This window comes from Talaromyces marneffei, chromosome 5 (assembly GCF_009556855.1).
Source record: "Talaromyces marneffei chromosome 5, complete sequence".
In the NCBI taxonomy this organism is placed as follows: Eukaryota; Fungi; Ascomycota; class Eurotiomycetes; order Eurotiales; family Trichocomaceae; genus Talaromyces; species Talaromyces marneffei.
In genome coordinates, this window is record NC_072352.1 from 1047133 (window position 1) to 1064846 (window position 17714).

The following is a 17714-nucleotide window of genomic DNA, read 5'->3' on the forward strand; positions in this document are numbered from 1 at the left end:
CACTTATCTTCACAATTAAAAGCTCCTGATTGGCTGCTCATGCACGATCCGAGGCCGGAACGCGGCATTAGAGAACAGCCGGCGGAATTACGCACTCTGATTGGCCGAGACCAGACACAAAGGGTAGGCGCCAACTGCCCTCGTCCTTCCTTCCTGCTGCTCAGTCTCGGTCGGTCGCTCCTTCCTTCGCGCTGGCTGAACCTGGCTGGCTCTCCCACTGTTTTTCCCTCATTTCTCCGGCCATCCACACCCACCACGACCTTACCATCACCATCACCATTCTCCGTGAATCTCTTCGACCTCGCTCTCCCCCACGCACCTGCGCTATTCAGTACATATTATCTTGATCAGCTCATGCAAATGACCTCACATATCCACGTTTTGCCCCAAGCCACCCACTATCCTGTCCACTGCAAATTCGAATCCCGGTCCAACTTTCCACCGCCTTCTGCCGTGTCACTAGCTTAGTCGGCGTTGACCTCACTTCGTCGAAACGAACGTCTTCTCCAGACGGACAGATCCTTCAGCTCAATTCTAACGACATCCGTTCTACAATCATAGCACTTTTCTCGCAACAATACATTCTCGTTCACCCCCCGACATCGCTATAATATTGATCTCGCCGGCGCTTTCCCCTATCGCATACTGGGCTCTTCGACACTTCATGTCATCCTGCGATCGGATGGATGTCTGAATAATACAAACGCAAGCGGCTGGTCGTCAGTCTGATGGCGTCTTGGCTCGACCTACGAGTTCTACATAATTGATCAGAATATTCCCCCCCCCCCCCCCCAAAAAATGGACAACCCTGTTCCATTCACACCCAATGCTCTCACACCCGAATCCTCTCGTCGTACCAGTCCTCCCATGTCTGCCTCTGACTCGGCCCCGGCCGGCTTCAACTTCATCTCGGTCGATCCCTCATCACGAACAGAGAGCTCCTCCAGCCGAACACTCATTCGAGCCAATGCGGGTCGATATATATGGAAGCGCCGCAAGGCCGGCACCAAGGAACCCGTCAGATCGAAACCATACGAAAGACCAGGCATACAGAGCCCTCCTCTATCCAGCCCTCCCGCACATGATGAGGTCGTTGTGAAGTCGGAACCCGACAATCAGGAATCTCCTGTGATAAAAGAAGAAGATATCACCCCATCTGACACCACTCTTGTACCATATAAACGCGAACCGTCATCTGATACGATTGATTTGACCGCTTCGCTTAGTCATGGCTTGAAGACACCCATGCTGACTGTCTTCGGGACAGAGGTACCCGAGGATACTGTTCGGCGGACAATTAAATACTGTTAGTATTGGCCATCCTCATTGATTACTAGATTGCATGCTAACGATTTCTAGCCGCCTCTGTCGTTATGACAAAAATGCTACCTCAGGACACCAATTCCGATACGCCCACAATATCTGATATATGGCTTTCAAGCGCGCTGCGCAGCCCCGCTCTACTTTCAGCATTTTTATACGGCACACTCAGCCATGAGTTTGTCCTTGAGCGTATGCAAAGCGGAATGCCTTCGAGGCAGAGACGGCAGAAAATGCTACAAATCATGACTGCAGAGAACGAATCGATTAGGAGGATTAATCAAGCACTGCAAGACCCAATGGCTCAAAAGACGGATGAGCTGCTTATGGCGGTGTTTCTCATGGGATATAGTCGTTACGACGAAGCCGTTTTTTCGCCTGGTCGTGACACCCACAAATCGCCTTTTAATGACGTTCAGTGGGCCAACATATACTCATACCTAGATTACGACGAGGTACATGTCATGGGTCTGATACGATTACTTGAAATACGAGGCGGCTTCGACGCTATTGAGTTGGCCGGTTTAGCCGAGATGATGTCTCTTGCGACGGTCATGTTTTCGTCCAAGTTTTTGCGAAAACCACTTTTCCCTTATACACCAATCATTAAGACGGCCGGACGACACCAGCAACCCGACTGGCCTCAGCCCATCCAGTTCCTTTTGGAAATGTACAAAGGAGGCGATTTCCCCAAAATGATTGAGCTTGGTCTTCCAAGTGAACTTATTACTCTATTCAAAGATATGTACAGTTACAACGCTGTCATTGAACTATACATGCAAGGCATTTTTGCTGGCTCTTTTGTGGGCTCCGATGCGCCAATTATGGCCGATCGCCGAAACTCAATCCAACACCGAGCTTTATCGTTGCCGACCGCAGACGAGTTGGGCATGGGCGAAGTGTGCCCAACCTATGAACCACTTAGGCTTGCTACGCTGATATATTGTTTAATTACTATCTTTCCTCTGGTTCCCGCCATGGCTCCTTTCTCTCAATTAACCGCACAGCTGCGGCAAGCTTTGTTCAGCCAATCCCTGCCGAAGGCCTGGAAATCCGTACCCGAGCTCTTTGTGTGGACTTTGGTTGCTGGCGGTATCGCATCCAGCAAAACTGAGACAGTTACCTGGTTCGCCGCGATGTTGAGTCAGGTCGCTGTTGCAACGAATCTATCGACGTGGGCAGATGTCAAGAAGATACTCAAGTCTGCACTATGGCTATCGCCTATTTGTGACGAAAAAGGTGAAGACCTGTGGAAGAAAGCCGATAATCTTCGCTCTCAAGTCCAACGCCATCAGGAGCAACAACAACATCAACGACATGACGTACATATGCGATTAAGAGCCGAACCGGCCAGTTAATACGTCAACGTGCTTCGATCTATTTTTGGACTATTTTTTATACAACTTGGCTGTTTGATCTATATACATACATGAATATATATTTATATATACGCACAAACATATATATTTGGAGTCCGGGCAGAATACCCCAAATGTGATGACAGGAAATGACGTGTACCTCCACTTGTGTTTTGTTGTTTTGGTTTATTTGATTCCTTTTCGATTCCATTCTGTCCTGACCAACCTCCCGGCCATGGTTGGGGACCATTTATAACTTTGAAATTAGGTTATGACGAATATACTCAACTTGATAAATTCATTTGGCAGGCATAGTAGGGAAATCATTTTGGCCCTTACTAGACTAGAGTATAGGTAGTGCCAAATGACAAGGGACATCTGCAATCCAATGCCTGAAATTGCTCGAATTCGTAGCTGGGTACTCACACTGATGTCTAGTTCCCCATATCTCCCCATCGTTTACCCCAAAAGGAGAGAAATCCCACGACCTAGCTAGCTAGCTACATTATACCAAACATCCTCAACTCAAGCGGGGCCAACATTGTTAACATGAGGCTCTGCTCTATTCGTCACTCCCCCACATACGTAGATAGCTACTTGCGTAATTAATTGCTCAAAAACAAACGCACGCATGGACCGGTCCATTTCCACTTTGGTGTACGCATCAGAGTAACATATACGCGTGGACTTCATGTGCGGTATGTACGTTATCTGTTGATGATGGTAGCACTCCATAGAAAAGGGGGAGTATTCAACGCAGCAATGGGATATCGTATTACATCTGATGGGGAGGGTAACACATGTACGTCCCAGGAGGTATGTCCAGTATGCAAGTGTGGGCAAATCTTCTTGATGTTATTCCATTCTTATCTAGGATCTAAATATTGAGCTAGTTAGTATACTTACCTCATCAGGAGAATAATAGATAGAAACTGCATATATCAGTACCTATATATAGCTAGTAAGCTAGTTACTATGTGTATGTATATTGACAAATGCATCACTTAACTGTAAACGAGCTCGATGTGTGCTATACGTACTTAGTAAGGCCTTTTTTTTAAAAAAAAAAAAAAATAGTCCATACAAAGGCTTGTGCATACTATTCCGACCATCACATCTGCAGTTGGGCGGTGATCGTCCACCTCCAAGGCTTCTTGTGCAACATTGAACTCGACCGATTAGGTTACTAGATTTTGATACGATGCTTTGAGTTACCTACCTACATATATATTTATATATAAATATATATATGTACATGGTGCATAATTGAAGATCGTCAACGTATTTGGGTGGCTCACCACATGTGTTTTGTGTAATTGCGATTTCGGGGGTTTGGTCTTTACTGCGAGGTATGCATATATGTACACGTACTATTTACGCGATTGTGGAGCATATCAGTGTTTTCTTTTCCAGAGTATTGATTACATAGTGGTGATTTACCATTAGATTATCTATTCAAATGATCTAACATAAACTACGGTAAAGGCCCAGTAGTTATCGTCAAGTTTCGTTTCTTAGGTGTGTCTAGGAATGAGGCTGGGAAGTACGGTTGTGGAAATTGCCTATTTGGGAAATTACTTGGATCGATCCATTCGGTCTCCAGCCTTGCCTGGAATGTGCATATACCTGTACTACACATCGAAGATCTCTCTTTTTTTGGGATAATTATCGCTTATACAGGATTAGCTAAGATAATATTAGAATTTTCTAACTAACTAACTAGTTAATTTTCAGTTTATGGTTAGAAGCATGAAGCAGGACTTCCCAAACCCTCCCAGTAATATCGACGAGATTCACGAAGAAGATCTAGCCCACAAGCATAGAGATTCAGACTCAGATCTTCCGCAAAAACGCTAAACATGCATACAGATACGGAGAATAGCGCTACCGACACCGAAGCGATCTCCTCACCACACTTATCATCGCCTCTAGACCTTCAAGCCCTCATTTCCACGGCCTCACCACACCACCCCTCCCATTGGCCGCTATGGCAAAAATGGTCCATCGCAACAATCTACTGTCTCCTGCAAGTCGCAGTAATGCTTCTCTCGACAACGTACACTAGCGTAGAAGCGCCCCTACACACGAAATTTGGCGGCTCTACACAGGTCATTGCTCTGGGACAGTCCATGTTCATAGTCGGAAATGCGGCTGGACCCGTGTTTTTAGGCCCGTTGAGTGACCTCGGAGGACGGAAATGGGTTTATGTTGGGAGTGTTGCGATGTATGGGTTGTGTCAGATTGTAGGTTCTTTTTTTTACCTAGCTTTTAGGGCTTGGATTATTGTCCTGATAAGATTGTGTATAGGGATGTGCTTTAGCACTCAATCTGCCCATGATGATTATCTTCATGCTCCTGTCTGGCGTTGCATGTAGTACAGCAATGTCTAATATCGCAGGTACCATTGCTGATCTTTTCGGTAATGCGGATAATACTAGTCAGCCGTTGGCGCTCTTTATTGTGTCGTCGACGTCGGGCTCGAGTCTAGGCGGAGTCGTGGGCGTGTGGATTGTAAATAATCCTAATATGGGGTCGATCTGGATTTTTTGGATCAAGTATGATTGCTTGTTAAACAAAGCAAAAGAAAATTGAAGCTGACAATCTGTGTGATAGTGTGATTCTAGCCGGGGTTTTTGTGTTGATTTTGGCTATCTTGCCAGAAACATTACCCCGAGTTGTGATATCTCGAGCGACACGGAGCTCACAAGCAAAGCAATCACAGTCTGAGAGTGATGAGCAGCAAAAGGAGATTACAAAATTGAGAATGGCCGTACTCAAAGAAATACGGTTTGTGACGACGATGTGTTTTCGGATCTTATTCACCGAACCTATTGTCACATGTTTGGGGCTTTTCAATGGATACATATACGGACTGTTGTTTTTGTATCTGTATGGTGTTTTTGATGTGTTTGTTGTTAATAATCGCCTCTCGTACGTGTCTCTCTTCTCTATTCATTGTCAGTGTCAAGAACTTGAGGGACGAAAAGAGTCAAATTTAAAACACTAACTCTCAACCCATGTTGGCACGTTACAGTGTCATCGCCGCAAACCTGACATACCTCAACTTCGTCGCCGGCGTGGTAATCATGTTTCTCATCTTCGTCCCCATCCAAACATCCCTCTACAAGCGGGACCGCTTGGAGCACAATGGGATCGCACGCCCCGAAGCCCGCTTCTTACTCTCCCTCATCACTGTGTGGGGATTCCCCATCTCTTTGCTCTGGTTTGCATTTACGTCTAGTGGTAATGTATCCTACTGGTCACCCGTAATTGCAGGCGGCGTGCTGGGGGTCGCAGATCCGCTGTTGTGGTTGAGTATACTGAACTACATCACAGACAGCTATCCGAATGTGGCTGGCAGTGCAATTGCCGCGTTTCTTATCCCGAGTCAGCTCTTGGCGGCGGGATGTGTTCATATAGGTATGTGTGTGTCTGTTTTTTTCTCTTGTGTACCTCCTTTTTGCCTCGGTACTCTATTCAGGGCCGGGCACTTTTCCGGTTTGGCTAGAATCGACATGCCTACCCCGTGGGGCGTATATCTTTCGGCCCCCTGCTTAGAATTTTTTCCCTTTTTTTTTTTTCGTGGGCTGATATTTTATAGGTATCCTCATGTTCGAAAACCTGAGCACTAGGTGGGCATTCGCTATATTGGGGTTTGTATCGTTCGGCGTAGTAGCTTCAGTATACGTTCTGTATTTCTGGGGACCGGCACTCAGGAGAATGTCGAAACTAGCCATGAACCCGAGCCCGTCTTAATCCTAACAATAATAAACAATTAATCTACCTTTTCAATGCATTGATCCCGAGTCCCTTGGCTTTCTCGGCATGTTACCATGTGTGCCGTATCAAACAGTCAAACGTTCCTAATTGGCCCACACAATACCCCTCGTCCCCCAGACTCCCGGACCTCGTATCTGAATCCAAACCGTCCCGCAAGAAGATCGTTCATGTTCGTGGTTCGATGGTCAACCATTGGTAGGGAAAAGGGCCAAGGAATGCCATGCAAGCGGGGAAACTCGACAGGATGACAACTACATTGAGCTTTTGGGCACTGGTCGTGGCTCGGATAATTCTTGGGGAAAACTCATTCCCCGCAAAAAGGAAACTACACATCCAATATGCCCTCCCAGCGTGAATCAGAGTTTGAACCCCCGGAGATGGAGGAGGATAAAGATTGATAACCATCAAGTAATATAGTAGTGAATGACGGTCTAGATACTCGGCAGTTATAGTCGGTAGGATAGGTGTAGTAGATTTGCGACGAGAGAGTGGTTGAGGTCTAGCTTAGGAATGAGCGCACATGTGCCTAGAAATAGACAGACATTTATACTAAGCTCTTTCAGATATGACGAAGTAGCTTAAATAGCCCGTGTATTTCCCCTGTTCTGGATTGAAAGGTTTGCAGTTTTGTGCACGATCATTAGCTGGTACTAAGATACGTCCATATACTACGAGATGGAGTCACATATTGCAAATGTTGAGAGGATAGTGCCTCAGGAGGATAAGCCTGAAAGCTTTCATATTGCCAAAGCTCACGATGCTGCTGAGAGAGGATATGCGGCAACTGATCGGTAGGAGAATCATTGTCCATGCCTGTCGTTCAGCCCACTGACTACATAATAGATATGGCCAACCTCTCGTCGAATTCGACGCCGCTGCCGAAAGACATCTGGTGCGCAAAATCGATTTTTTCATCATTCCAACAGTTGCCCTGCTGTACCTCTTCTGTTTCATCGATCGTGCCAACATTGGAAATGCCAGACTCGCTGGCTTCGAGAAGGATCTCGGTCTAACAGGAAACGACTACAACATCGTCCTATCCGTATTCTTTACCTCATACATCGTATTCGAAATCCCGTCCAACATGGCATGCAAATGGCTTGGTCCCGGAAAATTCCTTCCAGCGTTGACCTTAGGGTTTGGTATTAGCAGTCTCGGAACCGCCTTCGTCAACGATATTCACGCTGTTTCTGCAGTTAGATTTTTGCTCGGTATGTTTGAAGCAGGTTTACTACCTGGTATTGCATATTACATGTCGAGATGGTATAGACGCAGTGAACTCGCTTTCCGGCTATCATGCTACATTGTCATGGCTCCTCTGGCAGGCGCCTTTGGAGGTTTGCTGGCATCGGCCATCCTCAAGCTAGGATCTGTCGGGAGCCTGCACACATGGCGCATGATCTTTGTCATTGAAGGTATTATTACCTGCGGCCTTGCTCTCATCGGATTTTTCACCATGACCGATCGACCATCCACCGCTCGCTGGCTCAGTCAGGACGAAAAGGACCTTGCTATTGCGCGCCTTAAGTCTGAGCGTGTCGGCGTAACTGAAGTTCTTGAATCACTTGATAGCCGAAAAGCGCTTCGTGGAATCTTTTCACCTGTTACCTTAATGACTTCCATGATCTACCTCTTGAACAATATCACCGTCCAAGGACTAGCAGTGTTCGCACCAACCATCATCAGGACAATCTACCCTTACGACAGCGTCATCTCACAACAATTGCATACCGTGCCTCCTTATATTGTTGGAGCGTTTTTCACCCTTTTCATTCCATTCATGAGCTGGAAATTTGATCGTCGCATCATCTTTTGTATCATCGCCTCTCCACTCATGGTCATCGGCTATATCATGTTCCTCGGGTCTGAGAACCCCCAAGTCCGGTACGGCGCTACTTTCCTTGTTGCGTCTGGCGCATTCTCCTTCGGGGCGCTCTGCAATGCTAATGCGTCTGCAAACGTTATTTCCGACACTGCCCGATCCGGTGCAATTGGTACTGTTGTCATGTTCGGTAATATCGGAGGCTTGATTAGTACATGGAGTTACCTCGCCTTTGATGCGCCTAATTATCATATTGGCAATGGGCTGAATTTGGCTTGTGCTAGTGTTACTTTCTTGTTAAGTGTGGGGTTGTTGATCTGGATGAAGTGGGATAATGGGAAGAGGGAAAAGATTGATGTTGATTCTGTGTTGGAGGGCAAGTCGATTGAAGAGGTGCAGGCTATGGATTGGAAAAACCCGGCTTGGAGGTGGAGGTACTAAGGAGGAAGCATTCGGTTATTCTGTTTTCGGGTGTGTCTCTCATTTTAAAGGTTCGGCAGAGTCTCAATCCTGTATCTTGATGTTTTGGAACGATAAATCGAGATTTGTATAAATGAAACTTATCAAACTACAAGATAACTAATAGTGTTGAGCGTTATCTTGAGCAGTGTTTGATACAACTAAAAGCAATCATCAAATAAGGGACATTCATCTATAATCAATAGATCATCACAGTGATCTGTCGTTCCAACATTCACATCGAGAGCCTTTCGTACGCCTGGATGTCATCGAGTCAGCTATATGTCAAGGTATGTTAGAAGTCTATTTGAACACCATGATTTTCTTACCGTAGCCAAATCATCAACAGATGTTGAATCATTGTCAGTAGAGTTGTCAGTATCCGAGAATCCTGGCTCGTCATTTCCCAGCACAACCGAAGAAATATCATCAATGATGTTCTGGTATTGCTCTACTTCCGGCAATCGTTTGCTATCTATGATGAGTTCCTGTGATCTGATGTCTCGAATGATATCCTCTTGTTGGAATAAGTCTCAAGAATTAGCGTACTGTGACAATTCCGGTGGATAAACGGTACTCACCTCCGTATTCTTCCATGAAGAATTTAAGAATAACGGGGTCATTCCTCTGTCGGGGCTTAAATCCAAGTAGCATGGCAGCAACATGCAGCGACCAAGGGCCGTCGAACAGGGTTTTGGCGATAGCGATGGCAGCGTAGACCTCTTCTTTTGATGCAGGTGGTGCATTATTGCGGTAATAGAGATGGGTACGAGACCACATAACAGGGTTTGCCCATTTGCTCCAATTCCGTTTATCTTTTCAATTCAATTGGTAGTAGCTGAAAGAGACCCAAGTCCATCATTTCTCGAAAGTTGACGTGTATGCACTCCCCATTGAGAAGATCCAAACCTCCCTGAGTGAGATATTCCCCGAAATAATATTTTCCGTTACGCATCCTATTGAAATATTTGAGGTCTTTATGAGACTTGCAGTCGCAAGCTGTGTTCAGGACGCTGAGCAAGTCTATATCTTTGGCAAATACGCCCTTTGGCATATTTCTGGTATCAATAACAAAAATTTTGATATTATTGAAATCCCTATCCTCCCACCACTTTGTATATCGATAGAAAGCGTACTTGATCAGGAATAGGAGGGAACTGGACCAACTCATAAAGTTGCAATCAGTCTCATGTCCATAAACCGGTTCCATGTGTTGAAGAAGACGTTCAACTGCATCGCATCTTTCAAGATCGAGAAAGTTCTCATTCAGCGGTTTAGGGGGGCAAACATAGGATTCAGTAGTTGTTCCGTCTGTCGAAGGGGCAGTGAGACGAAAGAGATACGTGGGAATCTGCTCGGTGTTAACGAGGTTATCCGCTGTCCAAAATGGCACCTGATTCCGAGACGCGTTGTCGTCTGTGGATATAGAGTGAGGCATAATGTAGATTTGTTCTTTGCAAGTATGGTAACGCAGCTGGGTTCGGAAATGACAGGAGTTTAGGGTTATGTAGTCAGATGGTAGGAAAAAAGTAATCTGAATTAGATGATGAATTCAAAATGTCCGTCTGAGCTGGGCAACCAGACCGAGTTTATAGTAGAATTCAATCATCTAAGGCATAAAAGGCTTTCATGCAAGGCTGTTTATCCTGAAGCCTCCTGCTTGTTTTCTATCATGTGTGAAGGTGGCGGTGCCTTTCCGCACTGCTCATTTGTTGAATCTCATACGGCACAGGTGGTTATTTGGATACATTTCCTTGATTTAATTTTGAAGATGATTCTAGAAATCATTATTTATACATTTATAGGATTTGTTTGCTTAGTTACTTTGGGATTGATTGATTACTGTTAGCCGCTGGTGTTGGCCCTAACCTGCGTAAAAGTAATCAGTGAGCCACTGAGCATAAAGTTGTGAGATGCCGAGCATTTAGAGTCACTCATTCCAGTTCAAGGTTTACCAAGGTATCGTTATTAAGAATTAATCTTGACTTCAATTTGCTTGACTATCTACGGTCACAATTCCAGCAACCCTTCAAGCCCTAGCCCTAGCCCTAACTGCCTAAAACCCTAATTTGGTAGTCTCGGCTCTTTCCGGGCGTATCATCGACCCGCGGCCGAGACGGACTGATAAGATCTCCCATCTTCCATCTCTCGAGAACTCAATTTGGTACTGAAGATACTTATCATACATCGATAAATAATGGATCCGTGTAGATTGTCAGCGCCATCTACGGCGCGTAGAAAACGTCCACGCCCCGCATATTCTTGTATTGAATGCACGCGTAGAAAGTTGCGCTGCTCCAAACAGATTCCCTGCTCGGCATGTATCGAACGAGGTATTGAGCAGCTATGTCGGCGTCGCCCTGAGAGCGAGTCAGTAGCTGGAAGACGATCTTGCCGAACAACAAGAACTGAATCGCCTACAACAAACAATGACTTGAGTCACGCTTCAAGGAATACTCCAGCTTCAGTTATTTCTTCCTCTGTCCTATCACCTCCGCAATCTACTCCTACAGCATCCGATGGCATACAGATTGCGAGATCTCATGCTCCATTAAATCGACCAAGGCAGAAACCCGTGGAAAACATCGCCCAGGATGCAGCGGTAATGCTGGAGTTCTTGGCCCTCAACCGCCAGCGTGTGATACAGGTCGCAAAAGTTGGACAGCCTCAACACTCAGGCAGAGACAGCAACACGGTTGAGACTTTTGATCCACTTTTAACTCTTGAGAAAATCAGGGCAATAATGCTTTATCACGAAGAGTCGATTTCTTGGATCCATAATGTCGTGCACTTACCCACCTTTCGCAAGCAGTGTGAGCAATCATTCGCCGATCCAACTCAAATTGAAGGGTCATGGGTTGGCTTATACTACGCCATGCTAGCGGTAAGCTTATAGGCGACCGGGATAAACTTTCACGATGGTGTGGCTGATAGAGAAATGCACAGGTAACTCTCTACCATATGGATCCCTTGCTACTCCAAGAACTCGACATTCATCTTCCTCGTAAGTCTCTCTCGGCGGCATCGACACTAGTACTTGCTAGCGCATGAGCTCATAGATAGTCTAGCCGAAATATGCTATCAGAAGAGCATCGACAGTCTTAATGATGCCGACTTTATGGTTAATCACAATCTTTTCAGCATCCAAGCAATATGCCTACTTATATATATTGGCCACAACATTGGACAGTCTGACAGAATATCTGTGTTACTAGCGAGTGCAGTCCGAATAGCGCAGTGTCTCTGTCTCCATCGTCTTGGATCCGACCCAAGAGAAAATACCAATACAGTTGAAGAGTCTCCGCGGGCCATGCAACAACGTCTCATTGACCGCGAGATCTCCAAGCGTGTCTGGTGGTTCTTAGTCCGGCAAGACTGGCTGCAAATCCCTTTCAATAACACATACAATATCCACCCAACGCAATTCAACACTCCAATGCCGAAGAACTGTGGAGAAGAGCCATCTCTCATGTTTTCCTCAAACGCTGTTATTGACCATGACCAGGAGCACTACACGCAAGGAAGTTATACTATGGTGCTTAACCATGGTTAGTCCACCCATCGCTGTACCATAAAAGGTATCATGCTAACTTGTAATATTCATGGCAGTGGCTGTTTTGATTTGGAAAACGCAAGACCAACTGTGTCAACAAGGTCACCCAAATGCAGTTGAAGGTGGCCTTCACAAGTTGTATGGAGAAGTGATACAGTCTGATCGTGAGATGAGAGAGTTGATGGATAAGATGCCGAGTTTTTTCAGGAATGCATCTAGAGACCATGAGCTTCCTACTCATATCCGACAGCAGCGGGAGGTGTTATCGCTTTCATATGCACATAAAGTACGATGATATCTATAAGCCCGGGTGGATAGAATAGTGGTTGACTTATCTGTTAAATAGTTCTACTCGATACATCGACATTTTCAAATTCCCAGCTTCAAGGATCCATGGTTCGCATATACCAAGGTTTCGTGTCTCCCAATTATGCGCCGGAGTCTTGCCACAATACTTTCGCTACCAGAGGGCCCTTACACATCCATTGTCAGGAGCCTGTGGACAGTAAACACACAAGTTTTGACGACGGTAGTGTGGCTTCTATTCGAACTTATATTTTCAAGGGGTACCGGTCCACAGTTGCTTGACCAAAAAGAAATACGTGGCCTGTCATTAAAGAGCTCGAACTTTCTCCAACAAAACCAGACCAAGAGCCGGATCGCGAAACGAGGTGTCTCCCTGATAAACACTCTCTTGGAACTGGATAGGAGTGTAGAAAGAGGCGATGACACAGAATTCAATCTTCAGGAAATTATATCCCGTGTTGAGAAGAACGATCCGGACTCAGGTAGAGGGTCGGGTGGAGTGGCTTCTACTGAGCTCAATGGTAACTCCTTTGTGGATTGGCTTTCTAGGGATGCTGCAATCTTGGGTTTTACAATGGATATGTTATACAGTGTATAGAATCAGATTATGTCAAAATGGATATAAAAGATATAAAACATCGGCAGGATTGGTTGGAGACGACGGCTCTGATTTCCAAATCCTCTTAGCTGAAGATGTAGGCAAGACAGGGTAATCAACCTTGCAATATTTGGGTCGCATCCCCAATAACATTGAACTACTGCCATGATTGAGGAAATCGCAACTTAGCTAGCTTTCCATTTTCCCGGCTTCTGGTTCCTTGCGAAGTTCCCCAATAGCATTCTCGTCCGATGTACCGTAGGTGTCCGCATAACGCCCGGCCATCCATTCACCCACTGTAATAGGGGGGTACTTTGCTCCTTCCTGACCATACTCACAGCTGGGCAGGCAGCGGATTGTGTAGTCAGGGTTTCCAGAAAAGAAGAATGGTACACTAAAGCGCTCTTTTCCACTTTTATTGATTACCCGGTGCAAGGTAGAAAGGTATCGATCGTTTGTCCATCGCATCATCATGTTACCTAGGTTGACCACATAGGCCCCTGGGACTGGGGTAACATCAATCCATTGAGAAGAAGTGTTGTTCCACACCTGTAGGCCGCCTACTGTGTCTTGCAGTAAGATCGTTATGGCGCCGAAATCTGTGTGGGCACCAATTCCTGGGTCATTCATTAGCAAACTCGGCATGAGAAAAGACCAAGAGACTTGCCTCTCTCTAACTCTGATGCATCGGGCTCCTGAGGAGGGTAGTGAAGCAGACGGAGCACAGCAACCGGGTGCTGGCAGAATTCGCTGAAAGTATTTTCATCCAAGTCTAGGGTCCGAGCAAGCATTTGTAGAATCCCCATTGCTAGCGATGTGAGTACACTGTGATAACCATCTACCACATTTCGAAAGTCTGTAGGGTTGCTAAGTTCTTCCGGGTACTTGTTTGGCCCTTGACCAAATTTTTTCCCCATCACATATGGATCATTAAGCGGTAAATCTTTGGCAAGGTAGAAGCCTTCTTTCAAATCTCCTTTTGTTCGTTTCTCGAAATTCTGAGCCCTAAGACGCTCGTATCCGCGATTGAAGCCTCCAATGTCTTTCGTCCTCCGTCAGCGGTCACGGCAACTTATTTCTGAAAAGCGGAACGTTGGTGGTCTACCTTTACTATATCTCTCTTTGACTTCGATTGGCAGGTCAAACAGCTTTTTACTTTGGCGAAGGATAGAATCTTGTAAATCGGATGAAACCGCATGATTGACAAGTTGAAAGAAACCAAATTCCTGACAGGCATGCTTCAGTTCCCTGACAAGATTCTCTTTTGCAGCACATTCCGGACCGTAGAATGCTGGCTTCGAATCAGTACAAGCCTATCGTCTTGGAAGTTTTCGTTGCTTACGCGCAAAATCAATGATTGGGGGCTCCATTTTACCCCAGTGGTGGTCGACGAGAGCGAAGTTATAAGATAACGAGTAACCAGGATCTAGGTAGTAATCGGTTTTGTGTGCCTTGGGGAAAGAAAAACAATAAAGCAAATGAATATGTGACACCACTGCCTTTTAAGTGTGAAACCATTAAATTCTCGGTCGCGGGTGGTGTGCTTATCAGTTTGCCCTAGGTAGTTACCTATCTACCGTATGGAGCTAGTTATCCATCCGCGGCCGAGTGCTGATGACATGAACAACGATATGTGATTTTGGCTGTACTGTACAACAGGTTCTCGTTCGAATATAGGGTAGAGTTTCCAAATCGTTGTCTTTTTGAGAAAAGAAAAAAAAAACGATCTCTGTGATGGACTTGAGGAGGCTGCGCGTCAAATCAAAAATCTCCAGGATCAGGACAGTCATTTGAAATGGAGTAAGAAGCAATATCTTGGCAAGATGGGCAAATGTATAATTTTGCATGACTTTCTGATTCTTCACAAGTGCAGAAGCACTCTACGATATCTGGAATCGTATGCTTCGTGTATGGAATCCACACTACCCCCCAGGCACTAGTGTATAAACATTTTTCAAAAGGGAATGCTTAAACTCATTAATGTACAGTATAGTTAATTCAAATAGGAACCGCAATGACATTCCCTACATTCGAGACAATAGTCTTGCTCTTCCCTCCCAAACACCAGCAAGTACCAGGCGTCTGCGAGCCCGTCCCTTGAACGTTGTAAGTGCATCCAACGTCTGTCCGGCTCTGAAAATAGTTCATTGTATTGCACATACTCAGACACTGATCGAATGTTGCCAGCACAATCGACGATAATGTCTCCTTTCCGCTGCCACTGAAATCAGAGTCGCAAATAATGCGGTACTGGAGGGGTCCAAGACTCTCCGTGTGCGTTGTGCCGTTGGCGCTGGGGCATATATCGGTTGATATGGGGATGGCTGTGCTTGATGGTGTCGAGCTTGTCGTATTGCTTGCCGTACTTGACGTCGCTGAGATGGCAGTACTCGCCGGAGTTGGTGTGGTTGTATTGGATGGCGTTTGGCTTGTTGTTGAGGAGCTACTATTCAGTTAGAAAACATTATTCGTTATTGTATCTTTTCACCTCTTATTCCTTTTTTAAATCTTTCTTAAAGTGTTCAAAGAGAAAAATCTTGCAACGTACTTTGATTTCTTGCTTGCTAACACACCCCCTACACCACCACCCACTGCGCCGCCGACGATGAGTATCACAATAATACATACAAGCCAAAAAGTTGTCGCCCGCAAGCCGCATATTCTTCTCGTCCCTTCTTTTTCATCATTGCCGACTTGTGAGGGCGGAATATAACCGGGAGAGCCGCGAGGATACATTGCCTGAAGCCCATCCGACCTTTGATCATGGACTGCTTGGAGACCATCGGCGTTTTGGTCATGGACCACCTGAAGACCGTCCCAATCGCGGTTCCATGGCAATTTTGCATCTTTCAGGGAGAAATGCTTGCTCATGTTGTCTGCTGATAGTTCGTATGAGGATACGGAAAGAAAGTTGCGCTTGTCTTGAACAACATGAGGATGAAAAGGCTACTCGCAGATATTGACAGACGTTATGTTATGGCTCGGTTATTGCGGCGCAGAAATATGCTTATCGACCAGCCCTCATTGTGGGTATTGGCCAAGTAACCCCCTTGATAAAATGGCGCACACAGTTCTACTGTAGTACACACAAATATATAAGGCAGCCTATGCCAGATAATAGAGACCATGCGCCCCTGTGGGCAATTACATTAACATCAATCTTGACAGCGTCAGACCAAGCAACCTGGTAGCTAGACGCTAGTAATAGTGATAGTGCCCCGAGCTATAATTTTAGAGGCGTTACAGCTGAGACGCTAGTAGCCAATAAATGGGCTTACTCTATGAAATTTAATGGTGTACTTTACACAGCCAGCTCTACATGGCTGGTTTTCTTACTAGTAGTGGGTTATCGAATGGCAATTCTGGGCAGTTAAATGCACACTGACTCGGCGATTGGGTGATATTACATAGTGTGTAGACTGTAGAGCCAGACTTGACTCAAGTATGACGGGTATGATGGTATGCAAGCACTGCGCCGCATGGTACTGCAGTGGTGACATAACCAAATGGGTGCCTCTCAACGATCTGCCATTATCTAAAATTATCTTACTAGTGCAATTCGTTGAGTATGGTTCTTTGCATAGGTACAAAAATAGACATGGACGATACCCGATTGATATGCAGGCAGGGCACGGCGTCTAACCTTAGCCACTTAGAACAGCCATAACGTACTCCCTTCTAACCTTCTTACAGGAATAAATCTAATCATGTCGCTAAGTAAGTTATATACCTAGATAGATTAACTAGTTAACCAACTACCACGATAAGCGCTTGGGTATACTCACTACGTTTCAGTCGAAGTGGTAAATCGGGACGACCCAATCGTTGATTGGTAGGCTTTAGACATGAAATTCTCACTAATGCATGAAATCCTCTTTCTAAATTCTCTGTTTCATATTCCTTGCAATTGTTTGCTCTTGAGCTGGAACTCTTCTCTAATGGTCAGATTCTATGCCTACGAGATCGATCTCTTGCGAATTTAAGTGGCGACCATCTGCGACTCTGTTCACTGCATGGGCTTTCCTCCCGTCGGCTGCCGTATGCTGTACGATCGCCCGGATCATTGTTGGAAGCCAAGCATACAAGGTTGTTAGTTGATTCTATCGTTTTGACCAAGTAGTATTGCGAGAGTTGTATAACATCTTGTCCCGATGGCTTCTGAAATACTTAATGGTTTACGGTAATCATTTGGTCGAATAGGGCTAGCCCTTCTCAAAGCCTCAAGCCGCGACTAGCCCGTAGTGTCTACCAATGCCCCTGGAGACCGACCACGTACTCTCAAGAAGTGTTAGGGTCCCTTATAGGGGCTCCTAGTCTCCCACTTCCGCCAAAAGAAGCGTTTGTGTACGAGTACGTTTGGGGTGATATGTATATCCATAACCCTAAGCTGGCGATCTGCTAACAGCTATATGACTGGAGGCAAATCACGCCATGATGGAACTGGAAGCACCAACGCAACGAAAGTCGGATCCCTCAACTTGCCAGTGTGTTGAAGGGTTTGGTTGATACAGTGACTTA

The 17714-nt window shown here is 45.7% G+C and overlaps 7 protein-coding genes across 7 annotated transcripts; 4 read left to right on the plus strand and 3 right to left on the minus strand.

The window, feature by feature from the left end:
• Positions 1-798: 798 nt before the first annotated feature.
• EYB26_006695 (uncharacterized protein) lies at positions 799-2678 on the plus strand (the record flags this gene model as incomplete). The annotated part of the gene is made up of 2 exons (XM_054265971.1): positions 799-1306; positions 1360-2678. The coding sequence occupies 2 exons, from the start codon at positions 799-801 to the stop codon at positions 2676-2678; spliced, it is 1827 nt and encodes a 608-aa protein (XP_054121946.1).
• A 1859-nt stretch (positions 2679-4537) lies between these two features.
• On the plus strand, positions 4538-6434 carry EYB26_006696 (uncharacterized protein; the record flags this gene model as incomplete). The annotated part of the gene is made up of 6 exons (XM_054265972.1): positions 4538-4921; positions 4986-5233; positions 5292-5465; positions 5713-5921; positions 6015-6098; positions 6280-6434. 6 exons carry the CDS (start codon positions 4538-4540, stop codon positions 6432-6434), a joined length of 1254 nt encoding a protein of 417 aa, XP_054121947.1.
• A 699-nt stretch (positions 6435-7133) lies between these two features.
• Positions 7134-8721, plus strand: EYB26_006697 (uncharacterized protein; the record flags this gene model as incomplete). Its single annotated transcript, XM_054265973.1, has 2 exons — positions 7134-7249; positions 7302-8721. 2 exons carry the CDS (start codon positions 7134-7136, stop codon positions 8719-8721), a joined length of 1536 nt encoding a protein of 511 aa, XP_054121948.1.
• A 253-nt stretch (positions 8722-8974) lies between these two features.
• EYB26_006698 (uncharacterized protein) lies at positions 8975-10177 on the minus strand (the record flags this gene model as incomplete). The annotated part of the gene is made up of 4 exons (XM_054265974.1): positions 8975-8998; positions 9069-9271; positions 9321-9554; positions 9649-10177. 4 exons carry the CDS (start codon positions 10175-10177, stop codon positions 8975-8977), a joined length of 990 nt encoding a protein of 329 aa, XP_054121949.1.
• A 1167-nt stretch (positions 10178-11344) lies between these two features.
• Positions 11345-13196, plus strand: EYB26_006699 (uncharacterized protein; the record flags this gene model as incomplete). Its single annotated transcript, XM_054265975.1, has 5 exons — positions 11345-11623; positions 11686-11743; positions 11808-12287; positions 12349-12578; positions 12639-13196. The coding sequence occupies 5 exons, from the start codon at positions 11345-11347 to the stop codon at positions 13194-13196; spliced, it is 1605 nt and encodes a 534-aa protein (XP_054121950.1).
• A 189-nt stretch (positions 13197-13385) lies between these two features.
• On the minus strand, positions 13386-14566 carry EYB26_006700 (uncharacterized protein; the record flags this gene model as incomplete). Its single annotated transcript, XM_054265976.1, has 4 exons — positions 13386-13813; positions 13864-14238; positions 14302-14487; positions 14539-14566. The coding sequence occupies 4 exons, from the start codon at positions 14564-14566 to the stop codon at positions 13386-13388; spliced, it is 1017 nt and encodes a 338-aa protein (XP_054121951.1).
• A 628-nt stretch (positions 14567-15194) lies between these two features.
• Positions 15195-16067, minus strand: EYB26_006701 (uncharacterized protein; the record flags this gene model as incomplete). The annotated part of the gene is made up of 2 exons (XM_054265977.1): positions 15195-15639; positions 15745-16067. 2 exons carry the CDS (start codon positions 16065-16067, stop codon positions 15195-15197), a joined length of 768 nt encoding a protein of 255 aa, XP_054121952.1.
• Between the last annotated feature and the right edge of the window lie 1647 nt (positions 16068-17714).